This window comes from Euleptes europaea, chromosome 12 (genome assembly GCF_029931775.1).
Source record: "Euleptes europaea isolate rEulEur1 chromosome 12, rEulEur1.hap1, whole genome shotgun sequence".
In the NCBI taxonomy this organism is placed as follows: Eukaryota; Metazoa; Chordata; class Lepidosauria; order Squamata; family Sphaerodactylidae; genus Euleptes; species Euleptes europaea.
In genome coordinates this window covers 42639378-42663344 of record NC_079323.1, presented here as the reverse complement: position 1 = coordinate 42663344, position 23967 = coordinate 42639378, and the positions used below count along the sequence as shown (strand labels likewise).

General features: G+C 41.8%; 1 protein-coding gene across 1 annotated transcript in view; it reads right to left on the bottom strand.

The window, feature by feature from the left end:
- Positions 1–2442: 2442 nt before the first annotated feature.
- PTGFRN (prostaglandin F2 receptor inhibitor) overlaps positions 2443–23967 on the bottom strand; it is a 71391-nt gene continuing 49866 nt past the window's right edge. Inside the window, exons 7-9 of the mRNA XM_056858193.1 lie at positions 17113–17220; positions 4685–4990; positions 2443–2815 (exon numbers count right to left, since the gene is read on the bottom strand). Of these exons, the coding sequence (XP_056714171.1) occupies positions 2649–2815; positions 4685–4990; positions 17113–17220 (581 nt within the window). The 3' untranslated portion in view covers positions 2443–2648. The remainder of the gene's footprint in view (positions 2816–4684; positions 4991–17112; positions 17221–23967) is intronic.

Below are 23967 nucleotides of genomic sequence, written 5' to 3'. Positions count from 1 at the left end.
CTGTTAAAAGGGGGGGGGGGTTGTATAAAATTGGCACAATTGGAAGGAGACTGCTGGAGTGTTTTACTACTTTAAGGTACAGTTTAGTACAAGGCAGGCAGCATTGCCTCAAACCAGAGGGAACGTATTGGCCAAGTAATTCTGTCTACAAGCAAAATTATTTTTCCTATGGTCTAGGAGGAGTGGGCAACAGCTTGATGAACAGGAGCCCTGCTATGAAACGCAAGGAATCCCTGAACCAAAAATAACCCTGAGTTTCTTTCCATAGAGAGACAATGTCGGTGTGCAACAAGTACGCGAGGGAACTTAAGCCTTTTTTCAACACAACAGCCGTTATGATGGATCAAACCGATGGTTCACCTAGTCCAGCAACCCATTTCACACAGTAGCCAACCAGATGCCCCTGAAGGGCCCTTAAGGAGAGCATGAGGACCAAAGCTTTTCCTTCCTGCTGCCCCCAGAACTGGTATTTAGATGATTATTGCCTTGGATCAGAAGATGCAGTGTTCCATTTAGTCATCATGGCTCTTAGCCATTTATGGACCCTATCCTCCATGAATTTGTCCAATTCACTTTTAAAACCAGCTAAACTAGTGGCCAGCTATTCAAATACATCATGTGGCAGTGAATTCCACAAGACAATCACCTTTGAGTGAAGCAGGACTTCTGAGAGATCAATTATTGCTTTTAAATTATGTTTCTGTTGCTTCTCAAAACATGTAAGAACAGAAAAGTCACAAGGCATTAAAACATGCAAGATAGGGCAGTTTGTGCTTTAGATAATTATTTCTTCTCTACTTAAAAAAAAATCCTTTCTGACAATGTGGTAAAAGCCCCTAAAGTTCATCATATAAAATATTAAGACACATGATTTATCTAGATGAGTGAGATATCAAATGAACAATACAAGCGGATTGGGGCAATGCAGGACAGCTTGTGATGGGGAAGCTGACCAAACAGGTATACTGCTGTCAGCCAACCAATACTAGCCTTCTATACAACTCCAATCATATTGACTTTATGGACTTTACAAGTTTGTTATGGTTTCCAGAGAGTTTTGACCTGTTGGCAAGGTCAGTTCTATTTCAGGAGCCTCAGATGCAGATCCCCAAATTAAGGCTCACAGGACTATGCAAAGAAATGCAGGTTTTAATCCCATTGGATAACAAAGGTCATCTGACATTTACTCCTCAATTTCACAAAGAAAGGGGAAAAATGGTTACTCACTGTCTTCTCGAATTTTCAATCACTGACTGAAGCCACATAGGTCTTATGCCAAATATTGTATGTAAAATGTCTACGTTCTGACTTATTGCTTAGAAATACTGGTTGTGCTGGAAGAAGCTGCCTTAAATCACAGTTAAATCACAGGGGCAGCTTTGGGATCATGGATAAAAAAGTACATGGAAGACAAGATCTTGGTCTCTCTACTGCAGAAGCAAAGAGCCCCGTGATAAGTAATTGCCAGTCCTAGGCCGTAGGCAACGGACATACTTAAATCTTGTACTGTGGCATACATGAAGAAACATCTAGGAAGAGGGCATTCTTTCCTACATGAATCCATTCCCTTCCTTACCCTGAGTAACAACTGTGGACTACTGACCCATTGCTCCAACATCAAACTCTATTTGGTGATTTCAATGCCAGTGGTGTGTGCAAATCCTCTGATAGCTTGGCTGTGCATCTAGTCACACGTTCACTGACCTACAGGGGTCTCTGTGGTGGTACACCTCGCTCATGGCATGCTACCCAATGTGGCGCCCCTCCCCCCCAGATATCAAATTGTTTAGATTAGGAGGATTTATGCTCAGTTCTAGACTTTCTAGGTCCTTTTGTTACTTGGTCCTATGAAAAAAGTAAGAACGTTTAGCAGTCTCCATCCTAGGTGTAAAGTGGCCATTACACAAAATCCATTAACACAGTAAAGCAGAAGTGGAAAATCTGGCAGCAGATTCTGCTGACAAGGTTGGAACAATTAGGGCACAGAGACTCAAACACCTCTAACTAGAGTAACAGTGGTGGGCACTATATAAAGTACAGTGAAATGGGACACTGTAAAAGGAGGATTCTATTGCTGTTGGATATCGGAGGAATTAGCCTTCAGGGCTGCTAAACCAATACCATTTTAAAAACAAGCAATAAACCAAGTGCTAACTTGGAATGAACTCCCACCAGTAATAGGAGATTTTAACCCATAAGCTATGTCTAGAGCACTGAAAGATTGTCTTTCTTCTCTAGAGATTACAGCTGGGAGTTACATGGGAGCCATTTACTTTCTCTGAGCTCTTCCCATTCCATCTTCCCATATCACCATTAAACCAACAGCGAAAAGAGATTTCAAAAGCAAATCTTGGTAGCAAATCTTTCCTAAAAGTCTGCTGGAAGAACTCCGTGGAAAGAACAGTTGACCTGTGAGAAACAACGATCCCCCATAAGAAGTGCCACTGGAAGACGGGCGGAAGGCTGACAAACATGACGTGCGCTCTCAACGTGAAACGGGGAGAAAAGGAGCAGCTCCTAAGTCCAGGACAAGATCAGACAATTTTGTTACTGGGGCATTTTGATGCAACACGCTCAGGTCGCAGGGCGGGCTTAGGCCTGCCAAAAATCCTTCCCGAAATGTTTGCAACCACCTCTCATCGTTCTGCTTAGTCCATCTCCATAGACATCAGCCGGCGTCTCTCTCGCCTTGTTTCTTGAACTTCCTTCTTGCAACACCAGCGGGAACTGCAGTAGCCAATCAGACAGGATAAGAGTCCAATGAGTGTGGCCAGGCCGATGCCAATCAACAGTGGAAATTTGAAAGCATTCAGCACTGAGTATGGGTGAAGGAGGGGGGGGAAGAAAAGGAGTAGTTAGGGTGAACATTTCTTTATTGATAATGTGCAGATTAAAAATATTATCTTTGTAAAACATGTTATTTACTTATTAGTCCTCCTCACACATTACAAGCAAGAGTCCAGCAATGTGAGCACACGTTATCTGCAATTAGGGTTGCCAACTTCCAGGCGGTGGCTGGAGATCTCCTGAGATTGAAACTGATCTCCAGGTGAGATCACTTCACCTGGAGAAAATGGCCGCTTTGGAAGGTGGATTCTTATGGCATTATACTCCACTGAAGTCCCTCCCCTCTCCAAACCGCTCCCTCCTCAGGCTTCACCCCTAAAATCTCCACACATTTCCCAACCCGGAACTGGCAAATCTATCTGCAATGCTCTTGATACATGCAGTTGCCATTTTGTGTGAATACAGCAAAGTACAGATTTTCCCTCCATGTACAACTCTGGGACACGTGAACAGATTGCTCATATGGCATCGTAATTATGCCAATAAAGGTTTGTGTCTGTGTGATTGCTCATGTAGTGAAGCTGTATACGCAGGGAAAAAATGACACATTTCCCTGTTCGTACAAGCTGGTGATTGCACATATTGGGAGAATCACAGGTAACACACACTCTAGTTAGCGGGCTCCTGGTACTTATGGTTGCAGTGTCTGAAAAGGGCTAAAATCTATTCTATTTCCTACTTATTTTAATCTTACCTGGAAGAAGGAAGGCACAGAGATTCACAAGCTGTTTCATGTTCAGTCCAGGAATGCTGGATTAGCTCAGCATATCCAGAGCAGTATTAGTCAGAAATTCTTATCTCTGGTTACATAAACACCCTACCTCTTATCCTAATTGTAAAGCAGTATTTGAAGAAGGAAAGTTTCAGTTGAGCAGCTGTCTGGACAGCCATCTAGTTTCCATTTAAAAGTCATTTAAAGGCAACTAAGTAAGCAATACAACCGCCATGAAGTGTTGATCCAGCACCACTAAGAGCCAGTGAGAAGAAAAGAGTTGTCTCAAATGACAATCTGTTTCAAAAACAGGAATCAAAGTGCCCCAGACATTCCATGCTCAGTAAAGATTGCAGGCCAGTTGTGCAACTGAAACGGCATTTCTTGTATTTTAATAGCTTTGCAACAAATAGTTTTGTGAAATGGGAGAAAACACGATTCTTAGAATTCGAGCAACAGACCACATTCCAACAACTGCACCTGCTTTTTACTGGTTCAGGTTGAGTATCCCTTATCTGGACATCCGATATCTGGACTGATCTGAAAACCAGACCTTTGAAGCATCAAGGCATTACTCACAGGCCCTTAGCAGTGCCACTGATGGTTCAAATGTACACAATATTATTAAAAATATTGTTTAAAATTACATTCAGGCTATGTGTATAAAGCATATATAAAACATAAATGAATTTCGAGGTTAGACTTGGGTCCCATCCCCAAGATATCCCCAAGATATTCAAAATGTTCCAAAATAAGGAAAGATCCAAAATACGGATCACTTCTGGTCCCAAGCAGTCCAGATAAGCGATACTCAACCTGTACAAGACTTTAAAGGTAAAGGTCCCCTGTGCAAGCACCGGATCATTCCTGACCCTGGGATGACGTCACATCCCAACGTTTACTAGACAGACTATGTTTACGGGGTGGTTTGCCAGTGCCTTCCCCAGTCATCTTCCCTTTACCCCCAGCAAGCTGGGTTTGCACTCTGAGAAATCAGGAAAAATCTCAAATCTGATATCACCAGATAGACCAGTAGATAGACTTTTAAAATAAAATGCTTGAAGAGACTAATGTGTTGATTATCTTTCAGTGACAAATCCTGCTCTTGGTTAGAGCTATCCTTACCATCCATTTTCACTGTCACAAAGATGGGCTTGGATTTGACCTCCATCTCCTGTCGCCAGACTCCCGCAGCTGACCGCACCCATGGGATTACCACACAGTAATGATTACCAAAGTCTTGATCCTCACAGCCGTGAATCCTAAACTGAAACTCCAGGGGGGCAATTCTTGCCAGGCTGACGTCACTGCTCCCATTTCTTCTGGCCTGGGTTGCAATTCCTTTCCGATCCAAGGAAGCGAGGAAAACAGGGGGTCTGTCCATTGCATAAGAGCGCACAGCAAACCAGGAGACATCAAAGGACATGTCATCTGAAATTGAAAGCACAGACACGGAATGACAGGGGTATGGCACATCAAATGCCACACTGGTCAGAACAGGACCTCTTACTGCGATGCACACGATAACAAGATGTACAGAGATACCTCTTGCCCTACATAGTGCTAAGGTTACAGAACTGGCACAGGCTTAACTGCATCCAGCAACTTGTGGTTCCTAATTTGTGGAACCTTCTAAGCAAGAATTTTAAGCTTGTCAGACGCAGAATTAATAGAGTTCCATCTGCAACCATTAGTTATTTGGGGTGTTGCTACCTAGTTATTCTACTACAGAAATGAGACAAGAGGATCACACAAGGAACCCAGAGACCCTTTTTAACCCCCAGTACTGGCATATACGTACTGCCCCCAGTAAGCATTCTTTATAAGCCCAATTCTCTCTTTTTTCCTATCGCTATCCCCTGGCTTGAACTACTGTGGGCATTTATTTTGAAGACGTATACGTTGCCTCTCCAGAGATCTGCTACTTCCACATCATCCTGTCAGATCTCATAATCCTCAACATTTCCCTGGCATTCTTGCACTCTCTGATGTTTCTTTTTTCAGTGGTATTGCCATGGCATCCTGTACTTACACTTGCCCCTCGCAAACTCAACTTTCATTCCATTAAGTCACACGTTACTACTGCACCCTGCCAACTTAAACATTCGGATTTTCATATTAATATTGCTATGATTTGCAAATCCACAGTATCATTTTCCTGCTCCCTCACAGTGTTTTCTCAACACCTCAAATATATTTTCAAGGCATGGTTAACAAGGCAAGTGCTACTCTAATACAAGATCATAATGATTTGCAGGAAGTTGCAAATTTCTGGTAGGTGAGCATACCTGTGATGGATAATTGACTGTGGCCTTTTATGCATGGTCTGTTTCTGCTGGATCTGCTGTTCTCCAACTGCACAGTATTTGCAGTCGAATTCTCGAAACACTATGTATGGGGGCTTTTTGCCCTGAAGACATTCCAGGAGTGCCTTATGATCAATTATGCATTCCCAGTGAAAACGCGGAGCTTCTGAACCACATGTGAGTCCCCCCTCCCCTGATAATGCTGCTTTGTAATTGGCTTTAGTGTATTTTTTGAAATCCGTCACCAGCCGCCAACCCCACAGCGGGATTCTTTCTTTTGATCTGAACTGAGTTGCCATTTTACAGCCAAAGCAGAGAAGGGTCTGGACAAACCCCCCCCCCCCAACCAATTTTTTTGGTGTAACTCAATGCAGGGGTCATAAGAACATAAAAACACTCGCACTGTCATTTGCGATTATTTCATCATCCCATTGGTAGTCTTGCACTTGCAAAAAAAAAAAAGTTTTTCATGGCTATAAGAGGACAGGTATAAGAAGAGGGTGGCAAATCAGCCCAGTTCTGTTCCATCCTGCCTAGAACTGAAACTGACCCACACTCACTGTGAAACTGACCAAAAGCAGCCACATAGGTCCTTTGTGATCATTTCAGCATTCTTTCAACTGTTGGATCTGAAACTGACCCACGCTCACTGTGGAATTGACCAAATAAGCAGCCTCATGGTATTCCAGCATTATCTCGCTAGTGCACTCACAAATGGCTTCAGGGGGAGGGGTTGGATGAGGGGGACAGACACATGGGAGGGAGAAGCAAGAATGGGCATGGAGAGAAAAACTCAAAGGGACAATATGCACAGGAATTGAGGCAGACTTTAAATTCAGGGTAAAACAGCATCCTGAAAATGTGGTGAAAATGCGAGGGGAGAGCGAGGCGACTTCTAAAGATTGGAAAATACATGCATAATTAAAATGAAGCCCTGAAGTAGTTGGGGGGTGGCTGCTACGAGAAAAACTCATGCATAAAAGGCCTGTGTTTGGTCACACTGGAAAAAGGATTTTTATTCTGGTGGTCTCATCTCTGTAGATCAGACCTCACTGAATGAACTTAGATCACGGTTACTTCCTTTGGTCACAGTATAAAAGGGAGCATGAGCACAGGCCAATAACATGTGTTCTATACTGTATTCAGAAATGGAAGTTACTCCTGGCACAGCTGCAGGGTTTTAAGTGTGTGGTGGTGGAATATTCTGGTTCAAAGCCCTGCTAGTCAAGATTACACTGTAAAAAAGCAGTGAATTTAAAAGAGCATTTGTTGTAGTTACTTTTCAATTTGTCTTAATAATCAGAGCTACAGGCACCCCACATGAATAATCATCTGAGGTCTGTGTGAGTGTGTGTGCACATCCTTGAATGGCTCCCTGCAAAATTACAAACTTCTGCTACTTGCGCACACCCACAAAACTAATAGCAACATTTCCCTAACCCAGAAGCAGTTCAAGCATAAACTTGAAATTTGTTACAGGCACTAATGCAATCAACATAGCAAGGTTCATTCCCCAGTATACCCTGCTCCTAATTTAGGCCACATTTTATCTTTAAACGTACTGCAGTTATACATCTTTAGGAACAAATGCCTTACACCAATTTCACTAAGGGGCTATCGTCTCAGATATCTTTGCTGCGCCTTCTACCTCTAACACTGGCTGACAGGTAGTCACAGTCCATCAGTATATCCTCTATTCTTCTGTGCAATGTGCAAGATTACACTGAATCCATTAGCAGATCTGCACTTTTAACCTCATTAGACTGGTAGTGGTAGTTGCAGTTTAATCATTGCAACTGTCTTTGGGCGAATAGCCTTGGGCCCCTCCCCGCACAGCTGAGAGCGATTATATATGAGGAGGACCAAAAGATATAACGCCTACAGCATCTGCCAGAGTCCAACTGCGAGCCAAAGTTCAACCTCACAATCTGTGAGCAAAATGGGTATGTTCACAGTGGGTGAAGGACTCTTAAAAGTTGCCTAATTGCTGCAGATCAGAGTCTTATCAGAAATCTCAATATGGTGACAGGTGTTTATATGTGACCTTTCTTCGGCACATCTGTATCCAAGTGCATAGGTGGCATATAATCATATGCTAGAGAAAACAAAAAAATCCACCAGGAAACTGCTTATCTTATTATCATCCACAACCACTTCTCTGTACTAGAAGTTTGTGTGTGTGGTACGTTATACTTATCAAGCTTATCTGGCTGCACCAGCTACATTTTTGTAAGAAGAATTAAAAAATAAAAATAACCCCTTAAATAATCCCCTATGCTGGGGATAAGACGTTCTTGAAGGGCAACATGAGTACGGTCAAAATATGATTGTTTGGGACCTATGCTGTTTTAGAAGGTGCTTCTGTTTGAAACACTCTGCTCACTACAGAAACCTATACTTTTAAAGGTCTTCAGCACAAACTGTTGCTTAGATGTTCTTTTGCAATAATGAGATATTGTAGTTTATCATGAAGCGATGTATTGGTTGCTATTGTTGTCCCTCGCCTGCCCCCTTCTGTTGCCATCTTCCGCCAGCTGGTGAAGATTTTTTTCCCTTTTCCATTTGGCGTTCCCCTCAGTGATCCCTACTTCCGGTCCTTTTAAATTGTTTTTATGTATTTTATTGAAGTGAATGTGTATTTTAACTTGGGTTCAATTGTTTGAATGATGTGTTTTTATTATTATTATTAATCTGTTAGACGAAGAGGAGGAAGAGGAAGAAGGGCCCTGACGAAAGCAGCAAGTTGGAGTATCAATTTTGTAAAATAAATACATGCAAGTGGGGAACCTGCAAGTACTTTTTTGGGGGGGATCTTGTTTCCCTCTCCCCCACTATGGGCGAAAACGCATGGTCGCTTTATCCTCCTTTAATCCCTGATTCAACCAGGATTCAGCCTGGATCGAACGCATGCGTTTCGCTTAATGTGCGTTCGATCCTGGCTAAAACAGGGATTAAAGGAGGATAAAGTGACCATGCGTTTTCGCCCTATGTTTTCTTTCCCTTTCCTGAAAGCCCCCATACCCTCTTCCCCTTTCCTTCTTCATTTTGACCTTTCCACTCTCCAGCCGACCTACCTTTATCTGCCCCTGTCCTCAGCTTTGCCTCCCCCTGGCAGCCCTCTCCCCTGGGAAACTATGGTCCTGTTGTATGGTGCCTTCTGAGATGGGCCAGGTTGCACTGGGGGGAACCCAGATGGAACTGCAGGAGGTACTTCACTTTCCCCTGTATCCCTCCTCACACTATTTTCTCTTTCCCTCCTCCTGGAATGCCTCATAATTTCACACCTCTCTGCTTCCTTCCCTCTTTCACACCCACCAAATAACCTACCACTTATCTGCACCCTAATCTTCAGCTATATTTAATATTGATTTACTTCATTAAACCCTGCCTTTCTCCACAATGGGGAACCAAAGCAGCTTACATCATTTAATTCTCACAACAACCCTGTGAAGTAGGTTAGGCTGAGTGCGTGTGATTGGCTCAAAGTCACTCAGTGTGCTTCCACAGCAGAGTGGGGATTCAAACCTGGGTCTCCCAGATCTAACCACTACGCTACACTGTCTTGCATGGGGTGGCTGCTGTTGAACAGTAGGAAGCAGCCAGGCCTGGGTGAGTCATGTAAGTAGGGTGATAGTAAGTTGTTCATTGGTTGCTGCTGGGCGTGTCCCAAGTGACTCCTCTTTCAAAGGCCATAACAGCCCTAGAAAGGGCCCTGTCCCCCTGCCTTTTACTGGTAGAAACTAAGCCTGGAATGCTAGCCAAACTGTTGTGGTCGACTAGCAATGGACACTGAGGCAATCTGTTTCTTAAAGTTACAGGTGCTCCATTTATCATTCTGGGTTGGTTGTTGTTGTTAACACCCCAATTAAAAAAAAGATTTCATAGGGCAGCCTAATTCATGTTGCTGTCCCTACATGTGGTATAGATGGGAAGCCAAGTAAACTACATATGCAAGGTTTTTTTTAAGTCACATGGACAACCAGTTAGTGTTACTGTCTGATATCTATCAATGAGATATCCAGCAGATGGGTACTATCCATCTAGATCCAGATGGGTCAACAGAATCTATGACCAGAGGGATGGAAGCGTCCCAGATACCTTATTCCCAACCCCTAAAGCCATTCATTACCTACATATCTATCCATCTCATTTCAAGCTTTGTATTTCTGACTAGCTCAATCCAATTATACCAGAAGATTGCAGGAGAATTAACTCAGAGAAGATGAGCATCTCTTAGTTCATTACCTCTCATCCACAATTAAGATTCCCCCCGCCCCCCAAGCAGCTCAGAATCCAGATTTTAAAGCAGGGTTTATATCTGCTTTCTAGCCATTTGTATTCGAAGCTTCCTTTCCTCCACTTATGAAGGTAATATCCAAACTTACAGGCTTCTCACTGTCATTCTGCAATTCTAATTACAAAAAATAAATTTTGTGTTGTGGGATAATATTAACCAATAAATTTAAGTGAGTATATAGAGTGTGCAATAAGCAAGTCAATACATCCACAAAGAATCTATATGAGGCAGAAGGTGGAAAGGCCATTGAGAGCCCTTTGTTTTTAAAAATTTCCTGAAGGGATCATGCTGCAGTATAATTGGTTTTGTTCATATATTTTATGAGGACTTCCACATGGCTCTGTCTCTCCACATTTTGTGATGCCGCTACATAGATTAGATTAGCAAAGACCAGTGATGATTTCAGCAGGGAAGAGAAGCAGCAGTCAGTCGTTCCTATTTCACTGTTACTCCGATGGTCAAGGTGGGGCAGATAACCTGTGGGGAGGGGGGGTCCCTTCATATGTACTACAGAGGCAGAAAAAGACAAGAGCGACACATACACCCCAGTTTCCTGTTTTACCAGTTAATTCCATTTTGCACTATTAGAGTGGTAAGAGTACAACTCATCTGTGGTCAGCAGAATGGAGTAAAAGACATCTGAAATTAACTGAGCACTGACTTGGGGTATGCATGCTTATGCCAATTTAACTAGCTGTACCTCCTCTGCAAAGAGGTGTTGTGCAAGTGATATTTTTAGCTGTACTGTTTTGACCATGACAAGTTATTACTTGGACCCCTTTAGCAAAGCGAATTTACCCTATAACTGTTAATGTGTACCTTTATCTTAATTTACTGTGCAGTATTTAAGTGGATAATTTATTCTATGTAATTTTATTTCACCAGTTACTGCTGTTGTGACTGGTCATGGTGTTATATTTCACACAGATTATCATATATCTATAACTGTGTGCTGTCAAGTCACGACCAACCCCAGGACCATGTAGGTTTCAAGGCAAAAGATGAACAGGGGTGATTTGCCATTGCTTTCCTCTGCATAGCAATCCCAGTCTTCCTTGGTGGTCTGCCACTCAAGTACTAACTGTGGCTGACCCTGCTTAGCTTCCAATCTCTGATGAGATCGGGCTAGTCAAAGCTATTCAGACTGCTTATAGATCTCTAGCTCTACCTCTATCACATTTGAGCTTGATGAAGAAATGTCACAGACTCTTGTGCTTTCTGGCCTTTTGGCCTCACTGTTGACAGTTCTTTTCTGACGAAGGTGGGCTCTAGCCTACAAAAGTTTATGCCAGAATAAATCTGTCTTTAAGATGCCACAACTCTTCTTTTTGGTTCTGCTGTCACAGGCTAACACAGCTTTCACCGAGGAATAAAGATCAAATACGTGACTGCTTTAAAAGCTGCGATTACACTTCGGCTGTAAGGCACCATCAACCCCCATCTGAAATGCAAAGTTCATAGTACAGGATAGTAGTAGCACAAGAGTGCAACACCCTCTGCTGTCTGCTGGATAAGGATGTGAATGCAGGACTACAGTATACTACAGCATTGTTATATACCAGCCTTCGCCCCTATACAGCCTGCAGTGTTTCAGTTCCCATGTTGGTATGTTCCCCATAATATAGGTGCAATAACATCATTCATTCTAGCACTCCACAGTCACAACAGGAAGAATCAATAACAGCTTTTAGAACATTTTTTTTAAATGCACACACTTTCTAGCCTCTGAGACCTAAGTTTGAAAGAAAACGAACTTCTGTTTGTACTGTGAGGTGGGGAAGAGGGGAGCTACCAAATCTCTGCAACAATGGTGTCCTGGATTGAAATAGGATCCTAGGAGAAGTACTCTAACAAAAATAAACATGGAGTCAAAGAGTTAGAAAAACTGATTTGCAGACAAGGGGTCTCATAGCCTAGTATATCTGTGCATATACCTACTGCTCTCAAAAACTACTGCCACCATTCTTTCCCTAAGAGACAGAGAAGTTTTACAGTCTGCTTCAGTGATTAGTATTCCTCTAGCTAAGAGCATTTATAGCTATTATACACACACACACACACACACATATATGCATGAATACCTGTAAAAGCTTTTACCTAGAGGAGTACTAATCACTGGAACAACCTCTAAAACTCCATTTTAAAAATGTTTATAAAGGTCTGGAAGTGGAACACGGGTAAATTGGTTCCTCAGCATGCAAGCAGGAAGATAAGATTAAATTTTTTACAAGATTGTGAATACAGATTGTGAATAGAATACTTTGCCCCCTCAGACACCACTTGGAAACAGTAAGTAAAACTGGGCAAGTTGTCGAAATCAATATATATAATACTCAACATGGCCTCAACTGTGGATACTTAAATCCAGAGACTGGAGTCAAGGACAGACAAGACAGAACAGCCCCAACTTTGCAGAAAAAGTCTTTAAAAATTACCTTGGGAAGCTAACCCCTCAAAAATAATAGAAACTACGCCCATAGAGAATCCTGATAGTTTGGAAAACACTGAGGAAAAGGCCACTGCTAGGTACTCTCTGTAGCAGCAGCAATGAACGCATCCATCAGAGGCAATATTCAGCTAAATGGAAGCACTGGCCGGGTTTGGCATAATTCTAATGCTAATGGACTTTAAAGAGAGAAGGCTGGAGGCAGTTGCTATTCTAAGAAATGCTACAGTATCCGTCACGCTTTGGAATAACTCATGCTAATGTGTAAGGGAGGGAGAGTTGCCATGTGGAACTGTGGTAAATTAAGCCTTAGATTTTTATATATGGGATAAACTAAGATGCTAGCCTTCCTTCCTCTGGGAAAATTTGAACCTATCAACATGTAAAGTACGTATTTATGCACTTTTCAATTTGACACGCAGGCCTAAGCTGTCCAGCTTTTAGCTACTTTCCCAGGTCATATCAACCTTCAGGATTCTCACTAAGTTGAAAACAAAATAAATAAAATTTCAGTGTACTTGCTAGTTGTATCTGCAACAAATAAGACTCCGAGTAAGCCAAAATATTGCCCCCACTAACCCTGAGAATACCCAGCTATGGAAATGAGTGCTTTTATATATCTTCTAAACCAAGATTACCAGGATCTTATAAGAATACTATTAAGAAAGCTGAGAAAGTCTCAGTGTAAATTAAAAAAGGCAAATAAGAACTGCTCCAGTTCATTTTCCAAAAGAACAGGATCTATTTATCAAAAAAGGCCAGATAAAAACCTGTAGCATTAAATTTACACTGAGAAAGTCTCAGTGTAAATTAAAAAAGGCAAATAAGAACTGCTCCAGTTCATTTTCCAAAAGAACAGGATCTATTTATCAAAAAAGGCCAGATAAAAACCTGTAGCATTAAACTGTAGTACTTAAGGGTAGAAATGGTGATACCCTTTAGTTTGCAGAGGCTACAGGTAATATTCTATCCAGATTTGTCCAAAGAGCCCCATCTGTATGCTTATTAATATTTCCTTAAGTACCTTGCTGGCAATGGAGAACACATTGACTGAGGTCAGAATTAGTCCTGAAAATGATTCTCATAGCTGGCCTCTCTTCCCCACTTCCTAACCCTATCTAATCCCCATCCATTAACACTTTGTGGCTCCCCGCCCTGAACCTGGAAATGACGTCATGATCTGAGAGCCATGATCAGACCACCATTATTGTTTATTAATAATCAAATGCTTTAATTATGTATATGATATTTATGATTTTAATTGTAATTCAATGTTGCCCTGAGCTCAGCCTTAGTCAGGAAGGGCGGGATAAAAATATAATAAATTTATTTATATGTTTGTTCTATTTTTATCCTGCTCTTCTCAAACAAGTTGGGCTCAGAGCGGGTAACATTCTATATCATAAAATAACAACATTCAGCAGTATGAACAATAACTCAAAAAACAGAAATTAACATATATCTAAAAATAGTTAAAAGATGGTGTCCTCAATTCTCCCTTAACAAACTGGACAGTAGCAGCAATGGTCAATTTAGTAGTGCAACGGGTCAGCGCAGAAATAACCCAGAGGGGATCATTTCCTGAGAGGGTTCAGCAGGCAGGCCAACCAATGTGCAACCATCGCTGCCCTCAAACATAGGCCCGGTGGAATATTTCCATCTTACAGGCCCTGTGGAACTGAGTCAAATTCTGCTGGGTTTGGGTCTCACTCAGGAAAGAGTTCCACCAGTCTGGTGCCAGGGCTGAAAAGGCTCTGGTTAAGGACAGCCGGATATGTCTTGGGCTGGGGATCACCAGCAGGTTGGTTCCAGATGAGCACAGCGCTCTTTGGGGGATACAATGGGAGAGATGGTCCTGTAGGTATGATGGTCCCGGACCGTTTAGGGCTTTGAAGTCAAAACCAAAAGCTTGAACCTGATTCAGTGCTCAACCTGGAGCCAGTGCAGCTGGTGGAGCATAGGCTGAATATGCGCTCTCCACAGGGTCCCCGTAAGGACCTGAGCTGCCGCATTCTGGACCAGTTGTAGCTTCCAGAGCAGTCTCAAGGGTAGCCCTGCGTAGAGTGAGTTACAGTAGTCTAATGTGGAGATGACAGTCGCATGAATCACTGCGGCTAGATCAGGGCAGGACAGATGGGGGGCAGCGGCCTAATTTGGCAAAGGTGAAAAAAATACCCTCTTGGCAGTATCTGTGACCTGGGCCTCCATCGTAAGGGAGGCATTCGGAACCACGCCCAGGCTCCTGATGGAGGGGGAAGCTAGTACCAATTGAACTCTATCAAGAGTCAGGAGTTCAGGCCCGTATTCTAGTCCTCCCCGACCCAGCCACAGAACCTTCATCTTTGTTGGATTCAACTTCAGCTGACTCTGCTTCATCCATTTCACGATAGCTCCCAGGGACATGACCAGCGTATCTGGGACAATGCCTGGCCAGCTGAGAATCAACAGATATAGCTGGATTGGGGAAAGGGGGGGGGGAGACTAGCCCAGGGACTACTTCTCTTTGGCTGCTGGGTCTAAGAGAAGTAGAGACAGCTATGGCAACTGCCTCTCCTGGTTTCCTCTTGGGAACATAAAGATGATGCTACCAACAGTTGTACTATGTTTTCCCACTGCAACACAATAGCAACTGCCCATCCTAGGAGAGTGAGGTTTAGCAGCCACATCCTGAGCAACTGAGACACAGAATTTATACTGCTGCCTGTCAAGTGTAGGCTTGCTATACCTTTGCACAGTACTTTATTCATTGATCTCACACTTTAATGGACTCCTTTCAATACTGAAAGTTAACAGTCACAGCATTGCACCTGCATATTAAATCTCAACCTAGGGCCAACGCTTGTGAACAAAATCAACCCTAAAAAAAGACTAACAGACAAAAGGGGCTTTTGGCTTGACTCAGCATAGCAAGGTTTTCAAAATATTTGCTGTAAGCACTTTGAACACATCCACACAAATACTAAGGATTAAGAGGGAATCAGTGATTTGCCCTAGATGTGTCTTCAGCACACTGCATAAAAATAGGAACACCCATCAGAATTACATCTGTATAGGTGAGCTGCAATGGCTAAGCTCAGATTTGCTTGCCGAATACCCACACAACAACCAGAGTTCTCATTCAAATAAACATCCTCTAAAATGAACTGAAATGAGTGTGTTCTCAGAAGGTGCAATGATGATTAAAATGAAACTTTGCACAGGGAACAGGAGCAGATTTCAAAAGGGGAGATGTAAATGGTTATATTAGCACATGGAAGGCTGAATCTTTATCATATGGGCAGTTTTAGGTGTACCATTTTGCCAGATGGTTTTTATAAATAAATGGACAACATATAGATTTCAAAAGGGGAGATGTAAATGGTTATATTAGCACATGGAAGGCTGAATCTTTATCATATGGGCAGTTTTAGGTGTACCATTTTGCCAGATGGTTTTTATAAATAAATGGACAACATATAGAATTAGATGTGCAGTCACTACAGATTTTCCTGAACAAAAGACCAGACTTTGCTGGGAGCCTTTTCCAACTCTCCATGGTAAAACATGCATCTACTGCTTCCATTCACTTGGCAAACAGACAAACGCTAGTTCGACTTGTAGGGACAACATACATAAAGAGGGATAACCAATGTAGAACTGAGGCGGGTGTTCCTAGAGACTGGGTATTCTGGTGTTCCACCAATTCCCTGTGTTTACCTAGAAAACACAGTCAGAAGCTCCCAGGCATGTCTGAGAAATTGCTGCACCGCCAACCACTGCGGGAATGTGCATGAGCAGCTGTCAAATGTTCAGACCTTCATGCTAAATAACTCAGGTTACAAGAAGCTTCATAAAGGGAAAACCTACCAAGTTATAGTGTGTGTGTGTGTGTGTGTGTGTGTGTGTGTATGTGTGTGTTAAGTGCCGTCAAGTCGCATCCGACTCATGGCAGCCCCATGAATGAAAGTCCTCCACAATGCCCTATCTCTGAAAGCCTCGCTCAGATCTTGCAAATTGAGGGCTGTGGCTTCCTTTATTGAGTCCACCCATCTCTTGTTGGGTCTTCATCTTTTCCTGCTGCCCTCAACTTTTCCTAGCATGACTGTCTTTTCTAGTGACTCTTGTCACTGTAGATTAAAGGCTCAGGCTCCAAAACTTCCACTGAATTGTCGAAGGCTTTCACGGTCAGAGTTCATCGGTTCTTGTAGGTTATCCGGGGTGTGTGACCGTGGTCTTGGTATTTTCTTTCCTGACTTTTTGCCAGCAGCTGTGGCAGGCATCTTCAGAGGAGTAACTCCTCTGAAGATGCCTGCCACAGCTGCTGGTGAAACATCAGGAAATAAAATACCAAGACCACGGTCACACAGTCTGGATAACCTACAAGAACCGTTCCACTGAATTGTGGGATCACTTAATTCAAATAACTATTTAAAAGAATAACACATCTTCAGTTGTCTCATAGGACAACTAAAACACAGAAAGGGAGGGGGAATTCAATCATATTTGAAAGCTATTCAAATCATACCTGGATCGAGCGCTGTTCCTTCAATGGTTATGATGCAAAGTAAATTCACTAGCTCATCCCGATAAACTGTTGGATTATCCGAATGGACCGAGGCATTAAAAACAGGACCTGAGGGGGGAAAAGTTGTTTAATATTATTTTTACAGTAGGGTTCATCCTACGCTGCCTACATATCGTTGCTCTAGGATAGTATATGAGGCTATGGAATCCAGCTCGTATTCCTAACATGTATCAGATTAAAGACTTAATTCATCATGTTTATGAAACAAAGTATGTTTTATGTCACTGATAAACCACAGGCTGCTCCAAGGATTTCTGAAGTTTCAAACAAGTACAGCCAGGTAGCCACAGCATCATAGGGGTCTCTTATAAAGCCTTGTAGGCGTATGAATTACAGAAACTTTTAAATGTGTCTAGCATTGATAAGCCATTGAGTCAACTTGCAGTGACTGCTGCAACCATGTAAAGGGTACAAATATGACATTGAGAACTACATTTAAATCAGGCAGCTGCCATGTTGGTCATCCGGTGCCAAATGCCACCACATCAGCTTCTTCCTAGAAGTCACCTTGATTCACTTTTGTGCAGCTGGCTGTTGATTACACAGAACATGCAATTCTGCAGCAATTTCTAATAATATAAGAGGGTATTGGACATGCAGTGTTCCACCATAGATATTCTGCCTCCTTGAACAAAGATGGTTCTTCATACAGTACTCAACACAGTGAAGCCAAAATAAGTTTTGACAAGAGGGCACATGACTTGTCCTAGCAGTTAAACAATTTTTGTTACCTTATAAGAAACTTTCTGGGAGGTTTATCTCCTAGTCCAAAGAACCACATTTGTTTTTCCCTTCCATTCCCCTTCCCTCCCCCCACTTTTTTTTTTTTTTTTTTGCTCAATTTGAACAACTGGCACATTTGATAATGGAACTAGAATTCCTCTGTAGCTGCTTGAACAATGTAATAATTAATGGCTCATCTGTTAGCAATCTGTCGGTTCCAGGGAGAGGCTGCTTTGTGCAAAACAGTGGGAAAATGTAGTATTTCTCAAACTATATTTGCATACAAGGGATCAAAGTGTCTGTCATAACAAAAGCAAATTGATTTGTACATTAGAAACAACTGTTATCTATAATGAAAGGTTCCATGCCAAGAATCAAAAGCATGGGAAGCCTGCTACATAGCTATTATTATTATTATGGTATGGCTGAACTGCAAGCCACTGACAAACAGACAGATGTCATTACTTGCCACTAGCTCATTTAAAATAAGTTTAGTAGGAGAATATAAAGACAATGATGTCATATGATGAAATCAATCCTGCGTGATACTTGAGATATCATAGGCACTCATCATAGGAACTTAGATGAGCCAGGAAATGGGGGGAATATGGAATACTGAGGAATATTTGAGCATGATAACACTGAAGCTGCTTATTCCACAAATTCCACAATATTTTACACTACTCATTAATGCTGGATTTTAATGAACATATTTTCACATTTTGTTTTTATTATTTTTACTTTGTAAGCTGCCTTGGGCAGGTTCCTGGAGAGGCTGCATAACATTTTTCTAAACACATAATAAATCAATGCTGATTTATACTGGAGCACAAGGACATAACGTAGATGGCTGTGCTGACCCTGCCACCAGTACCTCATTTTCAAGTATGGAACCATGGAAATTATGGATGCAGTTAAACATCATACAGCCACTGATGCGCCAATCACTATCAAAATATGTCATGGATTATTATTCACATGTTCCTGGTTCATATGCAGCATTCTTCCATCTGTAGTATGCTAATGGAGGGCAAACATGATCCAACAGGGCAGAGGTGCTCAACCAGTGGTCCATGTACCACCAGTGAGATGCAGAAGTTGTCTAGGTGGGATGCAGGGTTTTCACAACAATTCTAAGAATCTGCTCTCCCTCAATGTCAATGTCCACCTGCAAGTGTGATGTGCCACCTCCTGCCAACCCTACCTGCCACAAATTTTCATCTCTGATGTTTTAGAACGCGAATAGTAATAACAGAATGCCTGTAAACATATAAACATCCTCCTTGAAAAAGTGGGCTTTTTATTTCTATTATGGTGGCACCCACGTTCCTTGAGAGAATAATTGGTGGGATGTAAGATACAAAATGTTGTGAACCACCATAATATGGTTTGCAGCACTGCGAGTTTTGTGAATTTTAGTACTGGCATGGCCTACCGGCTTCAACAACAAAGGGTTTATTAAGGCAAAATGCATAGAATTATACCACCATGTGTGGCATTGTGTGTATATACCTAGGGATGATGTGTTAAGACATCTGCTCATGGCACCTTGGTCCATTCATTATATATCAAGTGAAATTGTACCAAAATTTTTGGGGTTGAGGGACTTGGCCCACTCTTTAAGAAACCCCTATGTAAGTTACTGAAATTTGAAGAATAGATAAAAGAAAAACTATTAATTCATATTTTCCCCCGTGGAGTAAAGCATGGCTGGGGAAAAGAAAGTGATTTTGAGTGGGAAAAGGACAGAAGGTTTGAGGGAGAGGGTGACAGAGAGAGAGAGAGAGAGAGAGAGAGAGAGATGCTGTTCATGTAACATGTAGTTTGGCCCTTAACATTTGGGAACATCCCTGAACTCTTTCTTATATTGCTCTACTACTTCAGTAAGCATTTCTTCACTTCTACTCAGGTCAGGTCAGTGTTCCCCAGGGACACATTCAACAGTCAGGCAAGCTTCGGTGAGGTATGTTAGTGGCTGCAAACTATATTTTTTCTTGGTCAATGCTGATTCAGCCACTGAAGTCAGAGACTGCAAAGAGAAATTGTCTTTTTTTTATTAAGACATAAAAAGCAAAGGAAAAATCTGATTTACTATTTTTCCCCTTCATCAAAAGCAAAGGCATTTGCTACAAGGCTGTAACCAAAATCTACTTTTAAGTAGAAGCAATTACTGCTTTACTTAATTCTTCCCAAGTCACATTCATTCCAGTCATGCATTCTTAATTTTCACTCTTAAATTAAATTGTGGTGTACACTGCCAAACTAATTCACCCAGGTAATTTGGGGGGGGGGAGGGAAGGAGAGTGGACAATAAAGTGTGTGTGAGTGTGCGTAAAATCTTCATCAATAAAGAAATTTAGTTGCATCTGAAGACCGAATTCCTGCAAAGGAAGAATGTCATACTAAAAATCTGTTCTACATGCTTCCCAGTTCAGACAAAAATAGCTGCATTAAATTAATTCTGTATCAAGTTAAGAGGGAATTACTGCCTTATCCAATGTGTTATCACCCTATAAATGGAGAAGAGAACTAAAACTTATGTCCCTGATGACAGCACTTCTGTTGAGGTTAGTGCCAATAGTTAAAAGCAAGAGGGGTAGATTATTCTTATTCAGAGTTCGAGAATTTTCTGTGCATAAAGGCCTTCATGTTTGCAAACTCACAAAGAGGAGAGAGTGGGGGAATACACCAGATCTTGTAAAATCCTACAATATTTACAGATCAAACCTCTGTCAGAAAGAAAAAATTCAACCCATTTAACATACATTTGCTCTGATCTCTGGCCTTCATAAGAGCTCCAAAAAAGCATAGACACCTACACAATCTGTTTTCTTTTTCTTCAATAGGGTAATGGATTGAAATCCCTCCCCATGATTTTGTACAGGCATCATAGGAATACATCAACATGTTAACAAGCAGATATTTATATTCACAAAGTGAATTAATTAAGGCTAAGTCAAACGGCCCAGGCTAGCCTGATCTCGTCAGATCTCAGAAGCTAAGCACGGTCGGCCCTGGTTAGTATTTGGATGGGAGACCACCAAGGAATACCAGGGTTGCTGTGCAGAGGAAGGCACTGGCAAACCACCTCTGTTAGTCTCTTGCCATGAAAACCCCAAAAGTGGTTGCCGTAAGTCGGCTGCGACTTGACGGCACTTTACACACACACACAAAGTGGGGGAAAGCATGGGGGGATTCCCATTTTGTTGACTTTTGGGGGGGTGATATGAACAAGGGCAACAGTGCCTGCCTCACCTGTATGAACTACCTCACCTTTGGAATAGAGGAAATGCAGCATGCTCTGCATAATTTTTCCCTGTCAGTGGTAACAGTTATTGACAATCCCAATGCACCTGCATAGACAGGAGGCGATTTTTGTCTCCATACTCCTGGGGATTGTCCTAAAAATGGCTGCAGCTGCCACAAAAAGCAACGGTCCTGGTGATATGCAGAGTGAGATGCCTTCCTGGCAAAGGAGGAAGAGGATGAAACTATCCTTCCACTTAATTCAGAGTTCAGTATTAATAAGCTTTGAAGGAGAACACCTGCAAAATAACTCATCTTTTCCTAGGAGTTCTCTTCTACATGCACGTACCCTCCTGGGAATGTAATGAAGAATATTTGTTTTTATCAATTAAGACATGCTTGTAAAAAGAATGCACAGAAATAAAATTTAAGTGGACTTGAATTTTCAGTAATTATTATTTGTGTTTTTAAATAAAATTACATGCAGAGAAAAATTAGAAGTCACAAAAAGGTTACAAAATAAACTTACACTTCTCCAGAACGGAGTAGCATGAAAAAACTTGTACATGCCCCTATAACGCAGTAAGCTCAGACTGAGGCCCCTTTCAAACAGCCTTTGTAATCTGCTTTAGCTGCCAGTTGTTAACAGATTTTTTTGTGTCATTTCAGATACAACCGTTCTGGCTCCTGGCTGCTCATGGATTTTATTTACCTTTTCAAACAAAGTCGCTTGTGTCCCATTTAAAAAACAGGCCCCAGCCTTAAAAAAACAACTCATTTCTACTGTTCTCAGGTGTTCTTTGTGCTTCTGAATCACTGCAGTGTGGTGTTTGAAATGTCTGCAGCACTTCTGAAAGTGCCACCTTTTCCCCTCGCCCTTTTTGCGGCATGTTGTATTTTTGCTTTAAAAAAAATTATAGTTTTTGGGCTATAGCATGAGACCAATTTAGCAAGTCAATGCTATATTGCCAGCATTCAGATACATCTGAATGCTGGCAATATAGCACTAAATTGTTGTATTGGTCTAGCACTATAGCGCAAAAGTTAGAACATTTTTAATGAAGCCAAAATACAAAAGTGCTGCAAAAATGGTGGGGGGAAAAGTGGCATGATTTGCAATGGGAAGAGCTCTTCAGATGCGGCTCATAAACGGATGTAAAAATGCTGTCTGACACCTCCATCCCTATGTCACTTTACATGGAATCAGGCCAGCTACGGACAACAGCAGCTTTAATACGACAACGTGAAAGGCGCCCAAGTGTTCCTTTCATATTCCAATCCATAAAATAACTCTTTGGAGCATTACAAGCTAGACACGTTTGTATTCTATATCCAGTAACCATAACCTTTGGCAACATCACTAAACCCTGCCCATCACTGCAGTATAATCTCTCTAAAGAAGCTGCCCTCTTTGAAACGGACTATTTTAATTAATGAACAATATCTTGATATCACATTTTGTCTAGGGGTGGGAGAGAAAAATCAAGAAATGAGGCATATTTAATCATATGTAAAAGAATAACGTTTAAACATCTGGAGTTCTTGGTTAGGGCTATTTTCTTAATTCGTGGAGAAGGCACAATCCATTCCTAGAGCCACTTACAGACGAGAACATAATCTAGTCATGCCAGGTTGATAAGAACGTTGACATTTCAATGCCACATTGAACTGAGTATTACTCCCTTCCCCATCACATGAACCACTTGAGGAAAAACTGATGCAATGCACAAGCCTTTTCTAATCCAAAGTATTACACATATCTACCCCAGAATCAGCTTTGGCACTAATACAGTGAAGCTACTATCATCCTTTCATTTAACCAAACCATCCCTTCCCCACACACAATTCCAGGCATCTACCACAGCCGCTTATTTTTTTTAATATAATGTTTTTTTTTCTTTATCACAGCAACCAGTTATTATAAAAAAAATCCTCTTAGCTGTGTCTCACATTTCCAGCCACCAATTGACAAGAGTCATATGAGAAAGCACATTTCGATCCAATAAGGGCCAAAAAAAATTCAAGGTTGGGATGGTTAAAAAATGCTCTTTATGCTGTCTTGAGCAAATCTCTTTATCAGAGAATGGAGGGTAAAAGCAAAGATGATGATTATCTTCCTTCATCATTAAGAATACTTTGTTTCATTCATATTTTTAAGTCTCAACCCATATTACATCAGACTTTGCTACATTTGGCTGCTTTCAAATTGATGGGGAAAAACATTCCTCTGATGTGAGCTCAGCAACTCAGATTTGAAGATTACATTAAGGAAACTCCTGGAGTATTTTGTTTCAGGTTGCCTCCCTCTTTTAGCCTTTTATCCTTTCTCCTTTCTTCTGAGGTAGCAACACACTCCCCCCTCAGAGGATTAGGGAGATATCTTTCCAGCCCATTTTACCTTTTACCTCTCTTTTGCGGGGGTTATTGGTGGGCAGCTACTTATCACTCACAAAAGCACATTTTTTTCTTTTGTCAGTTCAGTGGAACAAAATGCTGAGCAATAGTTTTGTAGGAAGATCCTGCTTGAACATTAGCAGGAGGAGGAGGAGGAGGAGAAGAGTTGGTTTTATCTACCACTTAAGGAAGAATCAAACTGGCTTACAATCACCTTCCCTTCCCCACAACAGGACCCTGTGTGAGGTAGGTGGGACTGAGAGAGCTCTAAGAGAGATGTGAGTAGCCCAAGGTCACCCAGCTGGTTTTGTGTGTAGGAGTGGGGAAACCAACCCGATTCACCAGATTAGCGTCCGCCGCTCATGTGGAGGAGTGGGGAATCAAACCCGGTTCTCCAGATCAGAATCCACCGCTCCAAACCACTGCTCTTAC